Genomic DNA, 23,398 nt, shown 5'->3' with positions numbered 1-23,398 from the left:
TCAACATACCAAACACATGCTCCGTAAATAACTTACCCAATCGGTGTTTTGTTTCTGCGATGTGGTGGAGACCAATCCTCAAGCATTGAATCCATTAACTTAAATTCAGAGTACAAGTGAATCGTTGCTTCACCTGCAAGAACTGTTTGGATTGCTGAATGGTAGGAGAGGCGAAAGTGCTGCATCTTCAGCAATTGCATGGGAAAATGCCTCAAAAATGATTGGATGGTGGAATGAAAAAAAAACCAGGAAGAGCTGCAGATGCTGGTTTATACCAAAGATAGATACAAAGTACTGGAGTAATTCAACTGGTCAAACAACATCTCTGGAGAAAATGGATGGGTGACTTTTCGGGTTGGGACTCAATCAGAACCCAAAATGTCACCCATCTTTTTTCTCCACAAATGCTGCCTGACCCTTTGAGTTACTCCAGCACTGTGCCTATCTTAAGCCTCCAGTGGTCCTTTAGGAATACTGGAAAGGGTAGGGGAAGGGCATGGACATTGAATCTTATTGAACTATAGTTCACCAATATCTGATCTGGGCACTTCCTACAGGTCTCGCCAGCCTTTCACAGCTTTTATACATCCTTTCATTTTAATTCTCAACATAATCTTTCAACACATCACTAACCATCCTAAAAGGATGATGCTCTTAAGTGAATCAAAAAGAGGTACCTTGGAATTAACTCACTTGAACAGAGACTAAAGTAGTGTATCAGCAAATGCAGGAGATTTTAAATACCAAAGACTTTACAAACTAAGATAATTACATACCAGCTGATGTCTAACAGTACAATACCCATTCCTGTCTAGGGATAAAACTGGAGAGGGCATTCAAAACTCCAATAACATTTTCAAAAACTACCAGGTTTCCTCAATTTTAATGAAAAACATTTTTTTAAAGGCACAAGACAATCAAATTGATTTAATTGTGCAAGAAATTAATCAAAAAAATCAGATGTGAGAAGATCAAATATTTTACACCATTCCATTTTAAATTATGGTCCTTTCAACAAACATATTGAACAATTTACATCTTTAAGTGCAAAATGTTTTGGTATAAAGTTAATAATATTCATCTTGTTCTGAACTAGTTTGGCAAGACTATTGCCTGCACTTACCTATAAAGTCCTTCTGGCCCATTAAGTGCAGCTATTCCAGGAACGAGGGAGTCAGCTATATGGTACTTCCCATCACACATAGCTCGATTAAACTGTATATTTTGATCAAATAGCATCCATAGCTTTCAGGAACAAGAATAAAACATTAAAAGGCGCCATACGTGAATAATGCCATTACATGTATTTAGAAATCCTAATGCAGCAATTATTAACCAGCATTAAATTTAGTGATTTATACAAATTTGTTACACATCCACTTATTGAACCCTACATGACTTCGTAAAATTCCTAAAACTAAATTTCTTAGTTCATAATCATACAGCATATTTAAAATAAATCCTTATCTTTGCTGAACGTACATGTACAGCCTGTTAGATCATGTACTGCCAAGGCTCCCGTACCAAGGCATTGTCAAAGTGGTTTCAACTAGATTCTCCTAAACATTTCAAAGATGTACAGAAAAAACCCCTGGATCTGGTAAATTCAAAATCAAATATGTCTTCATTTTTTTTACCAAATGCCTTTCAACTAGTCTTATTTAACATACAAATAGCAAATTTCACAGACTTCTTGGTCAAATCCATTGAAATATGCAACATACAAGAAGAAAGTGGAGTTGCCACAATCTGAGTTTTGATACCCTCATCAACAAAAGTAAGACTCAGTGCTATCTCTCAATCACAAACCAGTGTGGCTGGGAATCCGAGCATTGATGGATTGATGTTTAATTATTAGGAGGGTTCCTGTCTCACTCTCTTCTTGGCTTCCGTTTCTAATATGTTGAGGAAGGGGAGGGAAGTGGAAATGTAGCAGATTATGGTCATAAACCCATAATCTAACTGTGATGCCAACAGTCTAATTCCACCCAGACGAATGGCTAAAACCGCAGCAAGAATTTTATGCAAGTATTCGAAAAGCAGATCATACATTTGTCAATCTCCAGACATTACATAAGCAGCAATCTGCAGGATTATCCAGATATCAATTAAGGACAACTCTATTTTCCATAATTATAGATTCATTGATTAAAAGAAACTGGATATCTATTTTTTAAATATTTGTACAGTAAAAGTATTTAGTAAAATAATTCTCCTTGTACACAATGGAGCAACAAAATTATGTATATTTACATCACGTGTGAAATGAAAAATAAGTTAAGAAATATCAAAATGTTTTTATTTGCATTAAACAGCAGACAGAAAATTGTTGTATACCTTTGCATGCTGGCTGTGGGGAGGAAATCGATCTTTTAAGTGTTTCAGGATTTCAGACGCGGCCAAGTAATAGCCCTACGTCCAAAAGAAAACATGCATTACGCACAATCAAGTATATACCCAAAATTGAATTATCACAGCATTTTTGATGTTAGAGTCTGTCAATAATTTCATTAATAGAGGAACTATTCAGTATCAGTTCCGGTGGATTGGAGGGTAGCTAATGTTGTCCCACTCTTTAAGAAGGGCGGCAGAGAGAAAGCAGGGAATTATAGACCAGTTAGCCTGACATCGGTGGTGGGGAAGATGCTGGAGTCAATAATAAAAGATGAAATAGCAGCACATTTGGATAGCAGTAGCAAGATTGGTCCGAGTCAGCATGGATTTACGAAGTGGAAATCATGCTTGACTAATCTTCTGGAAATTTTTGAGCATGTATCCAGGATAATGGACAAGGGAGAGCCAATGGATTTTGTGTACCTGGACTTTCAGAAAGCATTTGATAAGGTCCCACATAGGAGATTAGTGGGCAAAATTAGAGCACATGGTATTGGGGGTAGGGTGCTGACATGGATGGAAAATTGGTTGGCAGACAGGAAACAAAGGGTAGGATTTAACGGGTCCCTTTCAGAATGGCAGACAGTGACTAGTGGGATACCGCAAGGCTGGGTGCTGGGACCGCAGCTATTTACAATATATATTAATGATTTGGATGAAGGGATTAAAGGTAACTAGCAAATTCTCTGCCTCAGAGGGCGGTGGAGGCTGGTTCTCTGGATGCTTTCAAGAGAGAGTTAGATAGAGCTCTTAGGGATAGCGGAGTTAAGGGATATGGAGAGAAGGCAGGAACTGGGTACCGATTGTGGATGATCAGCCATGATCACATTGAATGGCGGTGCTGGCTCGAAGGGCTGAATGGCCTTCTCCTGCACCTATTGTCTATAACTGATTTGAAAGGGATTTACTGATCTGAAAAGTACAAATCAGATCTGATAAATTTATTCGTCTCAATGTTTCCTTAGATGATCAGTTTTAATAAATGTTCTTAATCAAATAGTGAACATTTGATTCAATATGAATCAAATACAAATATGAAAAGTCGGTAAATTGGAACAAGAGCAATTTCTACAATTCTACTGGGTATTGACATTCTAAATTGCAATGAACAGAATATACAAGGTGTCCCAATATATACACAAGGATTTCTGGATTGTATATATGCAACAGGTCAAATTCAGTGCGGATAGGGGACAAGTCATCCTCTGCGATAATCCTCAACACGGGGGCTCCGCAAGGATGTGTTCCCAACCCCCTTCGTTACTCCTTGTATACCCATGACTGTGCAGCCATGTACAAAACTAATTCAATTTTCAAATTCGCAGACAACTCCAACTGATCCGCAATTCCGTGTCCCTCACCATCTTCCAGTCCCGCCTCAAGACCCATCTCTTCACCTCTGCCTATCCTTAGCCCCACGTCCCCCTCCCTTTTCATCTGTGCATTAATTGCCTCATATTGTGTTTTGAATTGTATTCTGTCTTTACTTTGTGTACTAGTCATGTCTCTACTATTTATTTCATTCCCCTTACATGTTTTTCCTCTACCTGCTAAATTTTTCTAAGGTGTCCTTGAGACTCTTGAAAGGCGCCCATAAATAAAATTTATTATTATTATTATTATTGTGGGCCGGATATCAAATAATAATGAGACGAAGTATAGGAAGGAGATCGAGAACCTCATGTGCTGGTGTCGAGCCAAAAACCTTTTTCTCAATGTCAGCAAGACAAAGGAGATAGTGATCAACTTCAGGAAGTGAAGCGGAACACATACCCCAGTTTGCATACAGTGCCGAAGTAGAGATGGTTGAAAACTTTAAATTCCGAAGAGCCAATATCACCAACCACTTCTCCAGGACCACCGAATATTGAAGCAATGACCAAGAAAGCACACCAACGCTTTAACTTCCTTAGAAGGCTTAGGAAGTTTGGTATGCTCTCTACAACCTTCAACAAACTTCAACAGATACACCACAGAAAGCATTTTATCAGGATGCATCACAGCTTGGTTTGAAAACAACACCATCCAAGACCGCAACAAATTGCAGCGAATTGTGGACGCAGCCCAGACCATCGCACAAACCAACCTCCCTTCTATTCATTCCATTTATACCTCACGCTGCCTCAGCAAGGCCAGCAGCATAATCAAAGATGAGTCGCACCCTGGCCACTCCCTTTTCTCCCCTCTCCCATCAGGCAACAGGTATACAAGTGTGAAAACACACAACTCCAGCTTCAGGGACAGTTTCTTCCCAGCTGTTATCAGGGAACTGAATCATCCTACCACAACCAGAAAGCAGTACTGAACTACTATCTACCTCTTGGGTGACGCTTGGACTATCCATGATTAGACTTCGCTGGCTTTAATTTGCAATACGTTGTTCCCTTAGCAGGGCCGGCCTTAAGCCAATTGGACCAATTGCTCCCAACTGGGCCCCGCACTAGAATAATCTACTCTCAGCTCAGGTAGATCTACCCCAGGTGGAGGGGGGAAGAGTAGAGGGATAGAGGGGAAAGAAAGGGGTGGACGGGGAGGGGGGTGTGAGGAATATGGAGAAGGGGGAGGTGGGTTGTTCCCTCATGGTCCCGGGGCAGCGCTCCCGCCCCTCCAGTTGCCGTGCTTCACGCACACAGCCCCGGCTCCACCCCTCTCTCCCCGGGGAGATGCGGTGAACAATACAGGGAGGGCCGGGCTGGGGATTAGAGCAATGTTTACAAACCTCGGCCTCAGCTCACACCCGTCCTCCCAGACCCCGGCATCCGCTCCTGCCGCCGGCCCACTCCCTCCCTTCCCTCCCTCTCATCCCTTCTTCCCTTCTCTCCATCCCTCCCTCCTCTTTTTCCCTTCTCTCCTTCCCTCCCTTCTTTTTCTACTTCCCTCCCTTTCTTCTCTCCTTCCCTCCCACACACGTAACGCAAAGACAACTAACACACACACATCAAGCACAGACAACTAACACACACACACACACACACACACAACTAAGTTAGGATGGGGTAGAAGCCCAAAGGGTAGGATGTGGCTGAAGCCCAAAATTTAATGCCTGGACTAGTTTTTCGCCAATGGTTATTGGTTTTTCAGGATCTAGTTAATTAAATTACTTTTTTTTTTTCATTTCACAGTCACTAAAACAAGTGGTATTGTAACTATGTACTTTTCAGAAGTGATCTACACATTTTGTTTGTTACTTGTAGGCTTACATGTGTGTAATTTTATATTAAAATGCAGCTTAGGTCTGTTTGGTCCATTAACTCGCAGGCACTTTTTAAGTGCACATGTTGATTATTTTCCATTCTACCATAGAGATATAAAGTCTATTAGAGACTTTATTTATATTTCTATGATTCTACAGACCCTGGCTGGGAACCTGGGGCTCACCAAAATTGTTCCCAATTGGGCTCCGCACCTCCTAAGTCCGGCCCCGTCCCTTAGTATGTATCTATACACTCTAAATCGCTTGAGTGTAATCATGTGATCGTCTTTTTGCTGACTGGATAGCACGCAACGAAAGCTTTTCACTGTACCTCTGTACACGTGACAATAAACTAAACTGAACTGATTTGCACCAGCTTCCAGCATGTGCAGTTGCTTGTGTCTCCCACTTAAATTGTTTGATATGTATATCTAGGTGATAATACCCCCAAAAAGTACAGACAAAACTCCATCAGAGCAAACTCACCTGTTCTGCATGAAGTTCTGCCAAGTGGCAAAGTACCACAGCCATTGCCTCAGTGTTATTTTGATGGGTATCCATGTTTACAGACTCCAAACTGTGCATGTATAGAAGAAGCTGTGTTTGTTGCAGTGCCATTGTGCTGCAACAATGAAAATGAAACAACCATTACTGCAATTAGTTTTTTTTTTAAAATAAATCATGGCAGAACATTTTTAGCAAATCTGTTGTGTGCTACAAGAGACAAGGAAGCATGCAACTGCAGAACCAGAGTGCAAATTCAGCATCAACCCTGCTCTGGATTAATACTAAACACAGAAATGGGGACAAGTAAAAAGTGCTCTGTGATTCACTATGAAAAGATATGAATATTAAAAAGAGAACTGTTGTGAAAGTCCCTCTCCCCTTGGCCAACAAATTACTTTTCTGATACTCACAAGAGAGCACGTACAGACACCTTGTGTTTTCCGCATGTTTGATTTATGAGTTTTAAAAATAGCGTGCTTGTTCCTTTAACACAAAAGCTTGATTTACACACTGATTTCCGAATAACGCGCTCAAACTTACTGCTGACAGCATAGGCATGTATAGGTTTAATTTACACATTTATTAATTACCCACCATTTTTCAAGCACGTAACCCCTGCGTAAAATGCAAGGTGCCTGTATTTGACTAAACAAGGCAATTCTTCGTTTATCATTAATAGGAAGCTGGAAAACAGCTCCTTCCAAGTTAGACAGGATCCAGTAGCACATCGTCTTTAGCCTTGCTTGGTTGTGGAACAGTAGCAGTAACTTGAAGACACCCATTTTTAATTTATATATTATATTTTATTTACTATATATATTTTATATATTTTACACACACTTACTCTCGCAGGCCAATAAGATATTATGTACCTTTGTCCATACATTTTCCAAATCGCAGTTTTCTGTGCTATGCATACATCAATAAGCTCTGAAAGTCCATGTTTCCAATGCAACATGTCAGAATCTTTCATAGCATCCATTAGCTTGTTTGCCGACCTTCCAGAAAAGGCCCGTTGTTGAACTAGCGATTGGATGCCCAAAGAAGCCAGGTACTGCAAAAAACAAACAAAAATTTTTAAATGGGCAGATCATTTTGTTTGTTCTTGATCCGTGGCAAGCACTAACAAACCATTGTTTATTGACAATGCTTAGTTATCCAGAGGGACGAGAATGTCCACTTAGGTCAGACCCGATACAAAGTGCAGGTTCTCTTTGCCGTTTATGCAGTTTGGTTTCCCACCACCTACAAATACCAGATTTATCATGCAGATGGTTGAATGGTAGTATACAAATAAAGAGCAGGAGTTGGCCTCTCAAGTCATTTAATAAGATCATGGTTGATATGATTATACCCTCAACTCTGAATGATTGTTTATTCACAGTAACATTTGACCCTCCTGCTTAGCAATGATCTTATTGTCTAATTTGTCTTTTGTAAATAATGCATTAGGCCATCCTGCTACCACTGCATCTCATGGTAGACAAAAATGCTGGAGACTCAGCGGGTGCGGCAGCATCTATGGAGCGAAGGAAAGAGGCAACGTTCGAGTCTGAAGAAGGGTTTCGGCTCGAAACGTTGCCTCTTTCCTTCACTCCATAGATGCTGCCGCACCCGCTGAGTTTCTCCAGCATTTTTGTCTAACTTCAATTCTCCAGCATCTGCAGTTCCTTCTTAATCACCATCTCATCTCTCACCATCAACATAATATGCCTCTATTTCTACTGGCAAAATTGACAATTTCATATTTTCTCACATTATAATCATTTTATCCAGACCTTTTGCCGACTCATTTAACCAAAACCCTTTTTTCCCCTTTTAGTACTTTGCTATCTGTTTTGTGTCATAAGATCATAAATGATAGGAGCAGAATTAGGCCATTCGGCCCACCAAGTCTACTCCGCCATTCAATCATGGCTGATCTATATCACCCTCCTAACCCCATTCTCCTGCCTTCTCACCATAACCCTGGCACCTGTACTAATCAAGAATCTATCTCTGCCTTAAAAAATATCCATTGACTTGGCCTCCACAGCCTCCTGCGGCAAAGAATTCCACAGATTCACCACCCTCTGATTAAAGAAATTCCTCCTCATCTCCCTAAAGGAATGTCCTTTAATTCTGAGGCTATGACCTCTAGTCCTAGACTCTCCCACTGGTGGAAACAACCTCTCCACATCCACTCTGTCCAAGCCTTTCACTATTCGGTACGATTCAACCAGCAAATTTAGCAACTGTATCTTCACTCCTTTCAACATAATTTGTATAAAGTGGAAAATATGGAAGCCCCAGCATTAATCCCTCCAGCACTCTATTTGTTAAATTTTACTGACTAAAAGATACCCATTAGCCAGCCAAGTTTCACTCTGTGCCAAAATGTTTCCTCCTACATCATGACATATTTTTTCTAATTAAAAACTCAAATTGCAGATTTGCCAGCACAATACAAACATTTTAAAATGTGGGTTTAGATTCATTACATGGTTCCAGTAAAGGACTATATTTTTTAATTAAAATTATACCTTAAAACAAATTGTATTAACCTTCTTCATAACATTTTTTTTTTTTTATGATACAAATAATATTTACTTACAGGTAAACCAAGCTGCCCAGCTTTTGTCATCGAATGTTCAATAAGAACTGCATTGTCTGATCCCTTCATCTGTTCCAGTATGTAAAGCCAACTCTAGAATCAAAGTCACAACAGGCATCAAACTTGCATTGCACTTAAGATAAACATTATATAAATTGACAACTTAGCACATAACTGCTATTTATTCAGTTAATAGATCATGCAATACTGAAGGCTATGTCAAAGAACACTTTCTTCTTCCACCACTACCCTACCGCTTACCAGGCAATGCTGTAGGCAAACATGATCACTGGATTCTTGAGCAATGCGAATAGCTTCCTGCAGAGCATATTGGGCCTGCTCACTAGATAAACACACAAGTATAAAGATAAGGAAGGAAAGCACATATTATTTGGGTGATATTAAATGTCTCACATCGTTTAGTTTCATTCAGATACAGCGTGGAAATAGACCCTGCGGCCCACTGAGTCCACGTCAACCTTTGATTACTCACATACCAGTTCCACATTATCCTACTTTTGCATCCCGGACACTAAGGGCAATTTACAGAAGCCAATTAACCTACACGCTATCGGAATGTGGGAGGAAACCGAAGAACCCGGAGAAAACCCACATGGTCACAGGAAGAACGTGCAAACTCCCGCAAGCATCCATAGACAGGATCGAATTCGGGTCTCTTGCGCTATGTGTCAGCAGCTCTACCGTTGCACCATCCCATCTCCATTGTACTGGAAAATCACAATAATTTGCTCGGTAGCTTGCAACCCAACGGTACGAACATTTGTTTCTCTAAATTTTAGCAACACCCAACCCCCCCACTTTTCCTTCTCCTGCGCCACTAACCCCCTCCATCCTGGTGCCCACAAACTATCCCGTCCCTTCTAAAGATGTTCTCCATAGATGCTGCGTAACCCGCTGAGTTACTCCAGTACTTTGGTGTCTTTTTTAAAACCTAACAATCGCAGTTCCTTGTTTCTTCAGTAATTTAGAAGTATTACAACATTGCTTGTCAACTGATATTAAAACATTTCCACTATGCATTACAACTACATTCAAAGTAGAATGGAAAATACTCACTGATGGCCAAACCTACAGTTTAGAGCAGCAAGATTTAGAGCTGCATATCTTAAACTTCTTCCAAACCCATCCTCTCCACTGCTTTTGCTGTCACTGCCAGTAAGAATTAACCGATCAAAATAGTGAAGGAGGCTATGCATTGCACTGAAGTAGTCCTGTACCCTGAGACTATTTAAGTAGCTCAAATAATGCTGAAATCACAAAATAAAGATATTAAAACTTGATAGTTATTGTTTTAATTTTCAACAAAACATTTGATAAACTTCATGCTAATTTCCACGTTTTTATTTGCTAGAAACATGATCTTTAATTCTTCGTTGTGTAATTTATCAAAGTGGGGTGTGTGACAAGCATCGAATTAAAATGCTACAGCCACAAACTAGAATTAACTTCAGTTTAAATTAATGCCAGAAAGGAGAATAAATTTTGGGAAGAAAATAAACTAGTTTGGGAAGAAAATAAACTAGAATAGTTAATCAAAATTAACTTTTGTGCAGAAAGCAAAGGAATTAGCAACAAATCATGGGAAGAGAAACCTAACCAATCTATTGAAAGGTTATAATTAATAATACAAACTGTTCTTGGAGTTAAGAAATAGATTAAGTTACTCTGCATAATAATGAATGAAATGTTACTGTTACAGAATTTTGAAACCATATTCGCACAGCTTAGTTTAATCATCAGCATTATGCTCCTACTATTCAAACGTTAATCTGAGATAACATTCATTTTCTCAGCAATAACAGCAATAGTTGATGGAACCTTTGTGAACTCTTCCAGAAAAATATAACATTTGAATACTTACAGCTTCTGAAAAATCTGGATTAAATTTGAGGAGGTTATTCAATTCTTTCTGGAGAGCCGCTGGTGAAAGAGCCTTATTTTCATTATTTTTCAACAATGATGCCTACAAAATATTAAGACCATTTTTCATTATTTCTGTCAAGCAAAGTAAGTAAACCCAGCAACTGATAGTATGAGAATTAATTATATTGTAGCGGCACCAAACGTGGTGAATAAGGCCAGACATCAGGCAGGTTCAAACAGTTGTTTTATTCAGGTGTTACATGTTAAGTTGGTCCGCTAACGTAATTATCATTGCTGCTGTAGCTGAGCGAGGTTGTTCTCTTGGGCTCAGCTACCTGGTGTTGACTACCTGGGCCTCAAGGTGAGATAAGCTTAAGTAGCAGGACACTCCCCCTAGGCAGTGATGTCAATTGCCAGCCCTCGTAGCTAATGATGAGGGTTCGACCATAAATGGTCTGTGTATTAGCCGACGCCACAGGATCCCCCCCAGAACCGGAGGAAGGAATAGAATGGTCGAGGGCGGCTCCTGCCGTGTGGGTCGGGAACACTCCGGGCGTGGGTTGGGACGGAGGGGCCCGCGGGCGCAGTCGACGCTCCACGTGGGCGATCCTGAGGAGACCAATGCATCTCCTCGACCAGCTAAGGGACCGCGTCCTGAGAAATACGGCCCCCAGCAACTGCTGGGAGATGTCGGCAACAATGAAGAAAAAAACGAAATAAAATAAATAAACTGATTGCTGTACCTGGCGTGGTGATGCAGTGTAAACCAAGTGAAAAGAAACAACACAAACTACAGTGAGCAATCACGTACAAAGTGGTAAGTTCAAATTGTCCAGTGTCCATTGTGCAGGATGGGAATCTGTGCTGGAAAACCAGAGGTTGCAGTGACAGCCTCCGACCTGAATGAGGCGCTGTGGACGGCGGTCCGGCTGCAGTGACAGCATCCGGCCGGAAGGTGGCACTGTGGAAGGCGGTCAGGCTGCAGCGACGGCAGTCGATCTGACGGTGGCGCTGTTGCTGTTACATGTTAAGTTGGTCCGCTAACGTAATTATCTTTGCTGCTGTAGCTGAGAAAGGTTATTCTCTCGGGCTCAGCTACCTGTTGACTACCTGGGTCTCAAGGTGAGATAAGCTTAAGTAGCAGGACACTCCCCCTAGGCCGTGACGTCATGTGCCTGCCCTCGTAGCTACTGACGAGGGTTCGACCATAAGTGGTCTGTGTATTAGCTGAAGCCACAATATTATTTTACATAAGCAGGACATAATTCTATAATTCTGGAAGATTTATACATCAAAAAGAACAATCACGGTCCTGCATCACGCATTATTAACTTGTATAAAGAGATTCCAAAAAAAGTTAGCTGGAGACCAGAAAAATCCAAAGCTTGTTGCCTGGTCTGTGGCACTGACACATCCAGGATATCTATTTTCAATCATGAACAGTTAAAGGCAAAAATAAATGCATCTTCAGAGGAGAAAAAGGACAAAGTACTATACCTGTTGAGCAAGGAAATATTCAGCTTGTTTCTGAGATAAAGGTCCTCTGTCACTAACTTCATCATCTCTGTTGAATAACATCAGAAGTTGTGTTATGTATTTTTGCAAAAAAAACTACTTTTTTCAACAAAGTCGAGGTTTTTAGTTAAATTTTCTCCTATATCAATAGTTCCAGCTATTGAAGTTGACTTTTATATGCCCATAGCAGTAAGGAAAATAGTTATAATCCACTTCTTTTAAAACACATAGTATTCCATCGCATGATAACAATTATTAGCAGAACCAAATGGCAAGGCAGAAATGGTTCCAAAAAAAAAAACCCGTAATATCATTTTGGGTCACAGTGCCCTCCATAATGTTTGGGACAAAGAACCACCATTTATTTATTTGCCTCTGTACTCCACAATTTGAGATTTGTAATCAAAAAAAACACGTGGTTATAGTGAACATTGTCAGGTTTTAATAAAGACAATTTTTATACATTTTGGTTTCACCGTGTAGAAATTACAGCAGTGTTTATACATTTCCCCCCCTCCCCATTTCAGGGCACCATAATATTTGGGACACAGCAATGTCATGTAAATGAAAGTAATCATGTTTAGTATTTTGTTGCATATCCTTTGCATGCAATTACTGCTTGAAGTCTGCAATTCGTGGACATCACCAGTTGCTGGGTGTCTTCTCTGGTGATGCCCTGCCAGGCCTGGATTGCAGCTTGCGCTTGTTTTGGGAGCTAGTCCCCTTCAGTTTTCTCTTCAGCATATAAAAGGAATGCTCAATTCGGTTCAGATCGGCTTGGCCACTCAAAAATTGACCTTTTTTTAGCTTTGTAAAACTCCTTTGTTGCTTTAGCAGTATGTTGGGGATCATTGTCTGGCTGTAGAGTAAACCGCAGTTTTAAGACATTTGTTTGAACTTGAGCAGATAGGATGTCTATACACGTCATAATTCATTATGCTACTGAGGAAATATTATACAATAAAATTGCTCAAATGATAAGTTCTTAAGGAACTTGTGTTACGTTGCAAGAGAAGAGCTTGGAGTTGGGGCTTTCAGAAATACATGTCTCCACAAAGAAATAACGAACAAAGAGCACACACAGGAGAACAGATGGCTTATCATAACATGGAAATGTTGATCTGAATAGGCATATCTTTATTTATTGCTTTGAAGCAATAATCATGCTGTCAGAAGTTGTATTTGGTTTAGGTTGGCATTTATAATGGAGGTTGTTAATGGGATCTTTCTCCATGACATGGGCACCATCTTTCTTCTTTTGTGGCACATCTTCTGAGCTCGGCTGAGTCATGAAGGCGATTTATGGTAGTGGGTTGTAGGAATCAAGGGTAGATACTAGTCTGTGAGATGGTTTGTGCTGTTTAAATGTATTTATGTTGGGATAAGAGATATGGCATAGGTGATGGTTGTGTGACCTTTGCAAAAGGATTTCTTATGTTATAGAAGACTGAGAATGTAACTCTGTTTTGATCTAAGCCAAACGATTGGGGTTTGCATATAGTAATCTTCAAATTGCTGTGTGGAATGCTATTGATAAGAAGTTGTAAAGAGGCCTTACATTCCTTTCCTCCAGAGATAGAAGGGGGAGGTTGTAATACAAAATGAAATTAGACCCGAGCTTGGGAAGAAGCAATCAAGTGTGACAATTAATGGCCTTTATGTGTCTGTAGTTGGGAATTGTGTGATTAGAACTTTGTCTTTACCACTTTGTAAGAATGAGGCAAACTCATATTTAATCTTTGTAATCCATAAGTAACTGTATTTTAACTATGTGGTTGTAAGGCAATTAATTGTGAAGTGTATTATGTTTAATTACGATTGTAAGTATTAGACTTTGTTTAAATCGGAAGTTTTAGAAATAACTTTATTTTCCAAAAGTGAAAATATGTTTTGTGTGTATGTGTTGTGTGATTGCTGTATTATGTGTATATTCTGAGAAGTATTCTCTGAGAATTAGTTTTATATCTGTGGTTTTACTTTATTGAAATAAAATGATTTTGAGCAAAGAGGTTGAAGAAACCACAGAGGGGAAGAAGGTTGTAAAGGGGCCGGAAAAGGGAAAATCATGTGACTATACGTGTTGTCAATCAATGGAAAGGATTTAGTTGATTGGTTAATGCAAATAAGTTAAATGTATGGTAAACCATAATGATTGGTTAATAGTTTGCTACTCCTTTTGTACCATCCTTGTCTTTTACCTATATAATGTGTTACATTTATGCCAAAGTCAGTAGTTCTTTCGACCTGCTCCAGAGTTTCTAACTCTGTGTTGGAAGGTTTAAAGAATTATCCAGCGCTGTCAGAATAAAGAATTGATTTTAGCAGCAATGGTTTGACTCACGTTTTCTTGAATTAGACTGGCAAAACAACTCATTTTAACACTACTACCATCAGCAGTTGTATCATCAATGAAGATAAGCAGGCCAGTACCTTCAGCAGCCAGGCCATAACACCCCCACCACCGTGTTTCACAGATGAGGTGGTACGCTTTGGATCTTGGGCAGTTCCTCCTCTCCTCCATACTTTGCTCTTGCCATCACTCTGATATAAGTTAATCTTCATCTCATCTGTCCACAAGACCTTTTTTTCAGAACTATGGTTGCTCTTTTAAGTATTTCTTGGCAAACTGTAACCTGACCATCCTATTTTTGCGGCTAACCAGTGGTTTGCGTCTTGCAGTGAAGCCTCTGTATTTCTGTTCATGAAGTCTTCTGCGGACAGTGGTCATTGACAAATCCACACCTGACTCCTGAAGAGTGTTTCTGATCTGATGGACAGGTGTTTGGGGATTTTTCTTTATTACGGAGAGAATTCTTCTGTCATCAGCTGTGGAGGTCTTCCTCGGCCTGCCAGTCCCTTTGCGATTAGTGAGCTCACCAGTGCTCTCTTTCTTCTTAATGGTGTTCCAAAACGGTTGATTTTGGTAAGCCTAAGGTTTGGCTGATGTCTCCAACAGTTTTATTCTTGTTTCTCAGTCTCATAATGGCTTATTTGACTTTCAATAAAAGTTTCCAACGGTGATGAAAAGACTGGAGGAAAGAGTAGGTGCTGAGAGCTCTCTTATACCTGCATTAAGGAGGCAATTAAACACAACTGAGCAATTACAAACAACTGTGAAGCCACGTGTCCCAAACATTATGGTGCCCTGAAATGGGGGGGACTATGTATAAACACTGCTGTAATTTCTACATGGTGAAACCAAAATGTATAGAAAATACCCTTTAATAAAATCTGACAATGTGGACTTAACCACATGTGATTTTTTTCAATTACAAATCTCAAATTGTGGAGGTCAGAGGCAAATAAATAAATGATGGGTCTTTCTCCCAAACATTATGGAGGGCACTGTATATCTAACTACAGAGCGAGATGAAATATTATAGCTTAACAGCAACATCAGATGCTAACTTTTATTTGCAATGATCCAATTTCAAAGAATTGGACAATGATACTTATACAAAACAAGGAGGAGGAACTCAGCAAGTCTGACAGCATCTGTGGAGGGAATGGACAAATGAAGTTTCTGATGGGGAAACTTGCAGATGACAGTGACATTTTTTTACCATTCACATTTGTCACAATTTTGCGATTTCCTTTAAGGTATCGTAACTATACACCAAGTTAAATAATGAAGAGTCATGGAGATTGAGGGACAAATTAAATCCACAGACCAGAATAGAGAAGAGAAAAGATAGACATAATAAAGAGCTTGCGATCAGAGCTCTATCCATTCCAGGAAAGTAAAGTGGAAGAACAAAACCAGTCAGCAGATATGGGAAATACATAAGTAATTCAGTCCACAGTGTGCCAGCAATTCTGGGATATTGACCAGAAGCAGAAAAGCCGAGTAGCATGAAAATATGAGAATGTAGTAAATTTATCATATTGATTAGCTTTAAAAATTGTACTGATAAGAGAGGAATTAGAGCAGCCAGCGACTGCGAGTAATTACATATATTCATGAACAAACATTATTTTAAAAACTCTTACACGAATCGAGATTAAAGTAAAATTCATCAGACCACTAAATCCTTTTACATTAAATTATTAAAACAAAATCAGAGTGTATCTGGGACACTAATACATTTCAATTAATTCATTTTGATATCATGGACAATAATTTAATCATTGATGAGCACTTCAATCTACATGTCTTTCAGCAATCCTTTTCTGTAGGTTTATACTTCCTTTATAATATTTCTCCACATTACGTTTTTTTATTAGGAAGCACATTTAAATCAATCTTAGCAAACCGTTTAAAAAGTCTTCCATAAAAGGATGTAGATCATATTTGATCAGCAATTAACTTTATAAAATGTGCCAAAAGGAACATTTCAAATCACAGAAAGTTGTGAGAAACAATGATAGCACAAGGTTCAAGTAATCAGAGTGAATAAGAACTATAACGATCCAAGGGAATAAAGGACAAGTTATTTAAATTAAATCTTTGTAAAATTTAAATCTTTGTATTTTTATAGGAAATAAAATATAAATAAGTTGTCATTTATTTCCTTGAAAGTTTGCATGATTTCTCATCTATTATTTCTAAATTGTAAAATAAAAGATCCCAAATCAGTTTTAAAATACTTTTAAACAGAAAATTGCTTTTCGGGATATCAGAGGTCAATGGACCAGCAGGGAAAAAAAGTAGCTCTTATTCAAATATTGTTCCAAAATTAGATGCTGCAGGGACAACAATCAGGAGGCCAAATAACCAAGATGGTTCAGGTAAAGAAACATTCTCATAATAATCAGAAGACAATGGATTCCTTTTGCTCAAGTACCTTTCCATCAGCATGAAGTATGTAAATACCTAGTGGTATTTTTTTTCATGGATCCACTTGAATGGCCCTTTTTAAAAAAACCTCATAGGACTATTGCAACTCACTTCTCCTTGGCATCAGCTCCACCTACATCAACCGACTCCAACTGGTCCAGAACGCAGCCGCCCGACTCATCACCCATACCAAATCCTGGCATCACATCACTCCAGTCCTCAAACAACTTCACTAGCTTCCCATCTCCCACCGGATCACCTACAAAATCCTGATCCTCACCTACAAAGCCCTCCACCATCTGGCCCCCCCATATCTCATTGACCTCCTCTCCCCCTACCAACCCTCACGGTCCCTCAGATCCACATCAGCCGGTCTCCTCTCCATCCACAAGTCCAACCTCCGCAGTTTTGGGGACAGAGCCTTCTCCAGGGCAGCTCCCAGGCTCTGGAACTCCCTCCCCCAACTGATCCGCAATTCCGTGTCCCTCACCATCTTCCAGTCCCGCCTCAAGACCCATCTCTTCACCTCTGCCTATCCTTAGCCCCACGTCCCCGTCCCTTTTCATCTGTGCATTAATTGCCTCATACTGTGTTTTGTATTGAATTCTGTCTTTACTTTGTGTACTAGTCATATCTCTACTATTTATTTCATTCCCCTTACATGTTTTTCCTCTACATGCTCAATTTTTGTAAGGTGTCCTTGAGACTCTTGAAAGGCGCCCATAAATAAAATTTATTATTATTATTATTATTCACTCATACAATTAATCAATAAACCCTTCATTGTTTCCCTCTAAATCACCTGAACATCTTCCCATGGAAATATTGATAAGCAATGATTCACAAAGATTGGAAACCATGTCAAAATGTTGTAATATTTAAAAAATATTTGTACTGACAGAGAAAAAAAAAAAAAGAAGAAAAAAAACAGGATTAAGAATGCTTTTCTTTTTTTGTTTAAATCACACAAGTTTCATTTAATTTAAGCAATTAGAAATAAACGTTAACACGATATGATCTTACCTCAATGGAAATTCCAATTCCTCTTTTTCCATTTTTCCTTCAAGATCTAAAGAGGTTAATTCCATATCTGTATCATCTATTTCTGTTGTTCTTGATGACATCTTTTCATAGCTTTGGTAATATTGTTGTAAAGCTGTGTAAAGCTTATAAACCTGACTAAAGGACAGTTTGTTGTAAGCTAGGATCATGTGCCGCAAGAACAGACCTGCAAGAACATTAAGGGTTGGTTACCCACTGACAAGAATACAAACTGTAGCATTGGATTGAAATTATTACTATAGAATATAATTTCTAATTATTAAATGCAGTGATTTACTTTCATACTACATGAAAATTAACACTAAATTGGTAATAATATTTCTAGATCTAAATTGGAAGATGTGGATTCAGCTTTCAGCCCAACTGTCCTAGCAGGCTGTGATGAGAATTTAAATAATTGAATGCTCCCACATCCCAATGAGATGCAGATTTGTACCTTTATTGGCCTCTGTAAAATTGCCCCTAATGTCTAGGGAATGGATGCGAAAGTGGGATAACAGAAAATTAGTGTGAAGATTTGATCGATGGTCGGCAATGGACTTGGTGGATCAAAGAGCCTGTTTCCATGCTGTATCTCTAAACTACACTAAAAGGTTTTGAGGGACAAGATATCTCAAGCAAAAGGGAAACTGTTACAATCTAAAGCACAATGAAATGGAATGCTCTGTGTGCCACTAGAACTATGATTATATGGTTATAAATGGAGGAAACAGATTATCCTACTGTGCAACAACTATTTCCTTGAATGAAAACTTTATTTCAATCATCTGTCTTTATTGGACATCAACATTTTCCAACAATGCCTGGCTTTTCCATAAAATGTACAGGGGATATCTAGGGACAAATAAAACAGGAAAAGTACAATAAAAATGATGAGATGTCCACATAAATCAGCAATGATCCAATTACAATGTGGTAATACAACAAATCCAGTACACAAAGTATACAACAGAAGAATCATGGTGCTATATACATAGTCAGGTAGAATTATTTGGCTTTCTTTTGCAACTGAAGACATGAAAAAGTGAATGGATGAGCTTCAACATAACGCTTCAGCTAGTATAATTTTATTAAAAACAGGAATAGCAATACTTAAAGGACAACAATGGATATGTGCGAACTTGTCAACCAATAATTTCTCCCCACAATGGAAAATTGTTGAAGATGCGTATCAAAAACCTGCATTACACAGGCTTCTTGAACGCCAGCATTTAGACTTGATAAAGTGGCCGTCAAGTTATGAAATATTTCAGCCAACTATCAAAGATTTATACAAACCTATGACACTTGTCTTATGAACAGCTGGTTCTGTACCACTGAAAACATGCTGGAGGGAAAAAAAGAAATTTTCCATGTCCTTCAACTCTCCTTCAGCCATCAGCTTCACTCTGAGAAAGGGAAATTATGAAAGTATTATTCAAATACATTTTGTAATAAAGATATCCATAATTTTCAATGTATTTTAAATGACCTTTTAGTAGATTTTAATAGCTAATATTGCAATTTTTTTCACCTTATTCCAATTTAAAGATGACTATGTGCTTTTGAAATAAAAATAGTTGAACCAATAAACTGGAATATCATGACTTCCCTACCAGAGTTTTTCAAAAGTAAAAATTAAAGGATACAGGCACAACTGGTACAGCCAGTGTTTATATTCCATCCCTACCAATCCTTCAGGAGGCTTTGATGAGTCACTATCTTGAACTGTTGCAGTCCTTGTGGACATTGTGGGCCAAAATGTCTGTTGCTGTGTGATCAGATCTGTGTGTACGAAAGAACTGCAGATGCTAGTTTAAATCGAAGGTAGACACAAAATGCTGTAGTAACTCCGCGGATGAGGCAGCATCTCTGGACAGAAGGAATGGGCGACGTTTCAGGTCGAGACCCTTCTTCAGATCTATGTTCTGTGTGGTGCAAGTACTGCTGATAATAATGGAGCTCTAGGATAAATATCCAAAGTAGCAACAATATATTTCCAAGTCACAACAGTTTGCTACTTCCAAAGTTCCCTACCACATAGGAGGCCATTTCAGCCTGTTGAGTTGATATCAGTTCAAATGGCAATCCTATTCTCCCACTAATTTTCCCTATCACATATATTCTCTCTATTTTCCCGTAGACATAAAATGATGGAGTAACTCAGTGGGACAGGCAGCATATCTGTAAAGAAGGAATGGGTGACGTTTCAGGTCGAGACCCTTCTTCGGACTGAACTCTCTATTTTCCCAACAACTTCCCTGAAAATTCTAACACCAACACACTTGAGGTAATTTACAATGTCTAATCGAGCCTTGAACCTGCACAATTGTGAGATGTAGCAGGAAACCCGAGAATTCAAAAGAAATCCACACTCTTTTGCATTCTTCACTTGTCCAGTATTGGTCGCTTGCCTTGAAGATAATAGTGGGTTACTCAAAGCAATGAGGTTACTTATTGTGGCATAATTCAGTTTGGTGACTTCAAAGACTTTGAGCTTTAGGGCTATCCAGGTTTGAGCTTCTATAACTTTTATACGTAATCCCATTTAATGTAACTGATACACCACAAAATGCATCTTTGCCTTTCTCTCGACCATGAGTGGCAGTCACTCCCACCAATGCATGAAACAAGTATATTAATCAGGAGAATGTCACATACAGTTTTTGTTTGTTTGCTTTGTTCCCCCAACATCTATTCCCGATTGACAGCTATGTGCTATTGGGCAGCCCTACTCAGTTGTGGATATTAAAGTTCCTCTGCCAGTGTATATTGTTTTCCTTGAAAATAAAACAAAAATGTGCAAATCTGAAATAAAAACAGAAAATACACATAGGAAGACAGGCAGCAACTGAGGAGGAAAAAAATGATATCTCAGGTCAATGAATTTTAAGAGATATTAACTCCATTTCATTTTCCACTGATACTGCCAGTCCTGCTGGATATTTCTACTATTTTGTTTTTATTTCACTATATATGTTACTATTAGCAATGTTTCTTCCCAATGTTCAACATTCAGGAGTACTGATTCAATGGGAGTCAGAGTGTAAGTGATGCTTGCAGAAGCATTTATTGCCATTGTTTGACTCAATTTCAGGAGCCATCATTGAATCAGGCATTAACTTTGAGAACTCCTAGATGACAATATCTATCACGGCACCTCCAACATCACATTTTCCAAACACATCGCCTCTGATTATTTAACTAGATTTTCACAAATGGCTTTGGTCATGTTTCTACAATTCAGATTATTCATTGTTCCATGTAGTCACAATATCCTTAAGCTCTTTAGAACTTGCACAAATACACGTTATAGATCCATTTACCTTGTACTGACAGCACTTGCTAATTTAGGGCAGCATTCTCCAATAGTCTTCAACAATTGAAATAATGTCATGTCTGGACCCTATGGCGAAAATGTAATATTGTTTAATATGTTTAAGAGACAGAAAATAAATAGATGGCGAATTAATGTATTACCAGGAAGTACTCTCACCTGCAACAACGGTAAATTCAATTTGTTCATGTGTAGACGCCTCGTTTCAACCTCAGGTGTCCCTTGTCCCTTGCAAGTGGCCATTTCGTGCAACAAAACCAGGATTGAGATCTTGTGAGGGGTAACCCAGTCTTTGATTCCAAAAATGTTTGCATGAACTACACCATTCGCCATCATAGGGTTGAAAAACATGCTCTCGTGAACACTGGCCATAATAGCAGCTGGGACCAAATACTGAAGTGAGGAAACGACGCAATCAAGTCCAATTCAAGGCCTTGTGGAAAAGAAACACAGAAAATAACTTCTATTCCTCAAACGCATTGCTCACTAATAAACAAGCGACATTCACGTTGTAAAATTCTAACGTACAGCCAATATAAAGCACATATCTCGCGATTTATAAAATCGCTGGATAAAGACAAATCTGCCGCGCTACCAGGCAAACGCCACACACCAGCGACAAGCTCGCCAATCAATGCATGAGCGAACCGATGACTCGATGTGCTCGGGAAGCTGCTTCAGACCAAAGATTAGAGAGCAGAGGAGGCATACCGGAAGGTACACAAAAATGCTTGAGAAACTCAGCGGGTGCAGCAGCATCTATGGAGCGAAGGAAATAGGCGACGTTTCGGGCCGAAACCCTTCTTCAAACATAGGCATACCGGAAGTCGTGTTTGGCATAAACAAATGGCGACCGTGACGTTCCGTACTACACGTCAGCCCATTGGATTTCGGAGGAGTGGTCTATCTTGCTCTGCTATAAGATCTTTGCTTCAGACCGGGGAACTCGAGCCAGATGCAGCGATGTACATGTGTACCAGGCGCTCCAAAGCATACATTGACCTTAATACTTAAGGCTCCCTACCTGAAACATCGTCCATTCCTTCACAGATGCTGCCTGACCCGCTGAGTTTCCTCCAGCACTGTTACACTCAAGATTCCAGCATCTGCATAGAACAGTACAACACAGTCCCCTCGGCCATACATAATGCTTAGATAAACTAATCTCCTCTCTAAAAGGAGATTAAAAGCCTCTAAAAGGAGATTAAAAGCCTCTGAAACGTCACTATCGTTTCTGCCTCCACCACCACCCCTGGCAGAATGTTCTAGATACCCACCACCCTGTGTAAAATAACATGCCCCGCACCTCCCCTTTGAAGTTTGCCCCTCTCATTTTTGATTGATACAGCATGGAACCAGGCCCTTCAGCCCACCAAGTCCATGCTGACCATCAATCACCCGTTCACACTTGTTCTATGTTATCCCACTTTCACATCCATTCCCTACACAATAGAGGTGATTTACCACGGCCAAACCAAAGCACCAGGAGGAAACCCACGTGGTCACAAGGAGAATGTGTAAACTCCACACAGACAGCACTCAAAGCCATGATCCAACCCGGGTCTCTGATGCTGAGGCAACAGTTCTACCTGCTCCATCATTTTAAAGCTATGCCCTCTAGTCTTTGACTACAGTTTCTTGTGTCTTCTTAATACTCAAGGTTCAGCTAAATAGAAAAGGGAATTTTAAAAAGAACTGCAGATGTTGGAAATCTGAACAATAGAAAATGTTGCAAACACCAGTCAGCCAGAGAGCATCTGTGTAGAGAGAGAATCTTTATCAGAACTGGGACAGAGAAAAAACAATTTACTGGTACATAGATTAATGTGGGTAGTTAGAAGGAGAGAGAGAGAGAGAGAAAACAAAGGTAAGTGTAATATCCCGAAAAGCAATAAAGCTGTAGGAAATGCCCAGCAGATCATGCAGTTTCAATGGAGAGAGAAAGACTAAATTAATATTACGGATGGACAACCAACCACATGATTGGGAAACAGAGAAAATGAGTTATCTGAAAATGTAGAGTTTGTTATTGACTAGAAGCATGGGAGTGTAAAATGGGAGGTTCAGAGACCACATAATGTTTATACAGAGCAGTTTTCAGATTGCAGTGGTCTTAAAAATGAGAGCTTTGGTGAGTAGAGTATTTTAGGAGAACCC

At 39.4% G+C, this 23,398-nt stretch overlaps 1 protein-coding gene across 3 annotated transcripts in view; it reads right to left on the bottom strand.

Moving 5' to 3' along the window:
• Nucleotides 1–22,301, bottom strand: part of anapc5 (anaphase promoting complex subunit 5) — a 31,016-nt gene extending 8,715 nt beyond the window's left edge. The window contains exons 1-14 of one of the 3 annotated variants that reach the window (XM_033043258.1): nucleotides 22,111–22,301; nucleotides 21,401–21,674; nucleotides 21,231–21,310; nucleotides 19,204–19,313; nucleotides 17,887–18,091; nucleotides 12,069–12,135; nucleotides 10,570–10,671; nucleotides 9,765–9,955; nucleotides 8,949–9,030; nucleotides 8,688–8,780; nucleotides 6,967–7,148; nucleotides 6,074–6,209; nucleotides 2,338–2,412; nucleotides 1,124–1,245 (exon numbers count right to left, since the gene is read on the bottom strand). In XM_033043258.1, the coding sequence (XP_032899149.1) occupies nucleotides 1,124–1,245; nucleotides 2,338–2,412; nucleotides 6,074–6,209; nucleotides 6,967–7,148; nucleotides 8,688–8,780; nucleotides 8,949–9,030; nucleotides 9,765–9,955; nucleotides 10,570–10,671; nucleotides 12,069–12,135; nucleotides 17,887–18,091; nucleotides 19,204–19,313; nucleotides 21,231–21,310; nucleotides 21,401–21,613 (1,658 nt within the window). In that variant the 5' untranslated portion in view covers nucleotides 21,614–21,674; nucleotides 22,111–22,301. Of the gene's footprint in view, nucleotides 1–1,123; nucleotides 1,246–2,337; nucleotides 2,413–6,073; nucleotides 6,210–6,966; nucleotides 7,149–8,687; nucleotides 8,781–8,948; nucleotides 9,031–9,764; nucleotides 9,956–10,569; nucleotides 10,672–12,068; nucleotides 12,136–17,886; nucleotides 18,092–19,203; nucleotides 19,314–21,230; nucleotides 21,311–21,400; nucleotides 21,939–22,110 lie in introns of those variants that run through there. The other 2 variants (XM_033043259.1, XM_033043257.1) reach the window with 2 other exon arrangements.
• Between the last annotated feature and the right edge of the window lie 1,097 nt (nucleotides 22,302–23,398).

The sequence above is a fragment of the Amblyraja radiata genome, chromosome 25, assembly GCF_010909765.2.
Source record: "Amblyraja radiata isolate CabotCenter1 chromosome 25, sAmbRad1.1.pri, whole genome shotgun sequence".
NCBI lineage: Eukaryota > Metazoa > Chordata > Chondrichthyes > Rajiformes > Rajidae > Amblyraja > Amblyraja radiata.
This window is presented reverse-complemented; position numbering and strand designations above follow the sequence as displayed.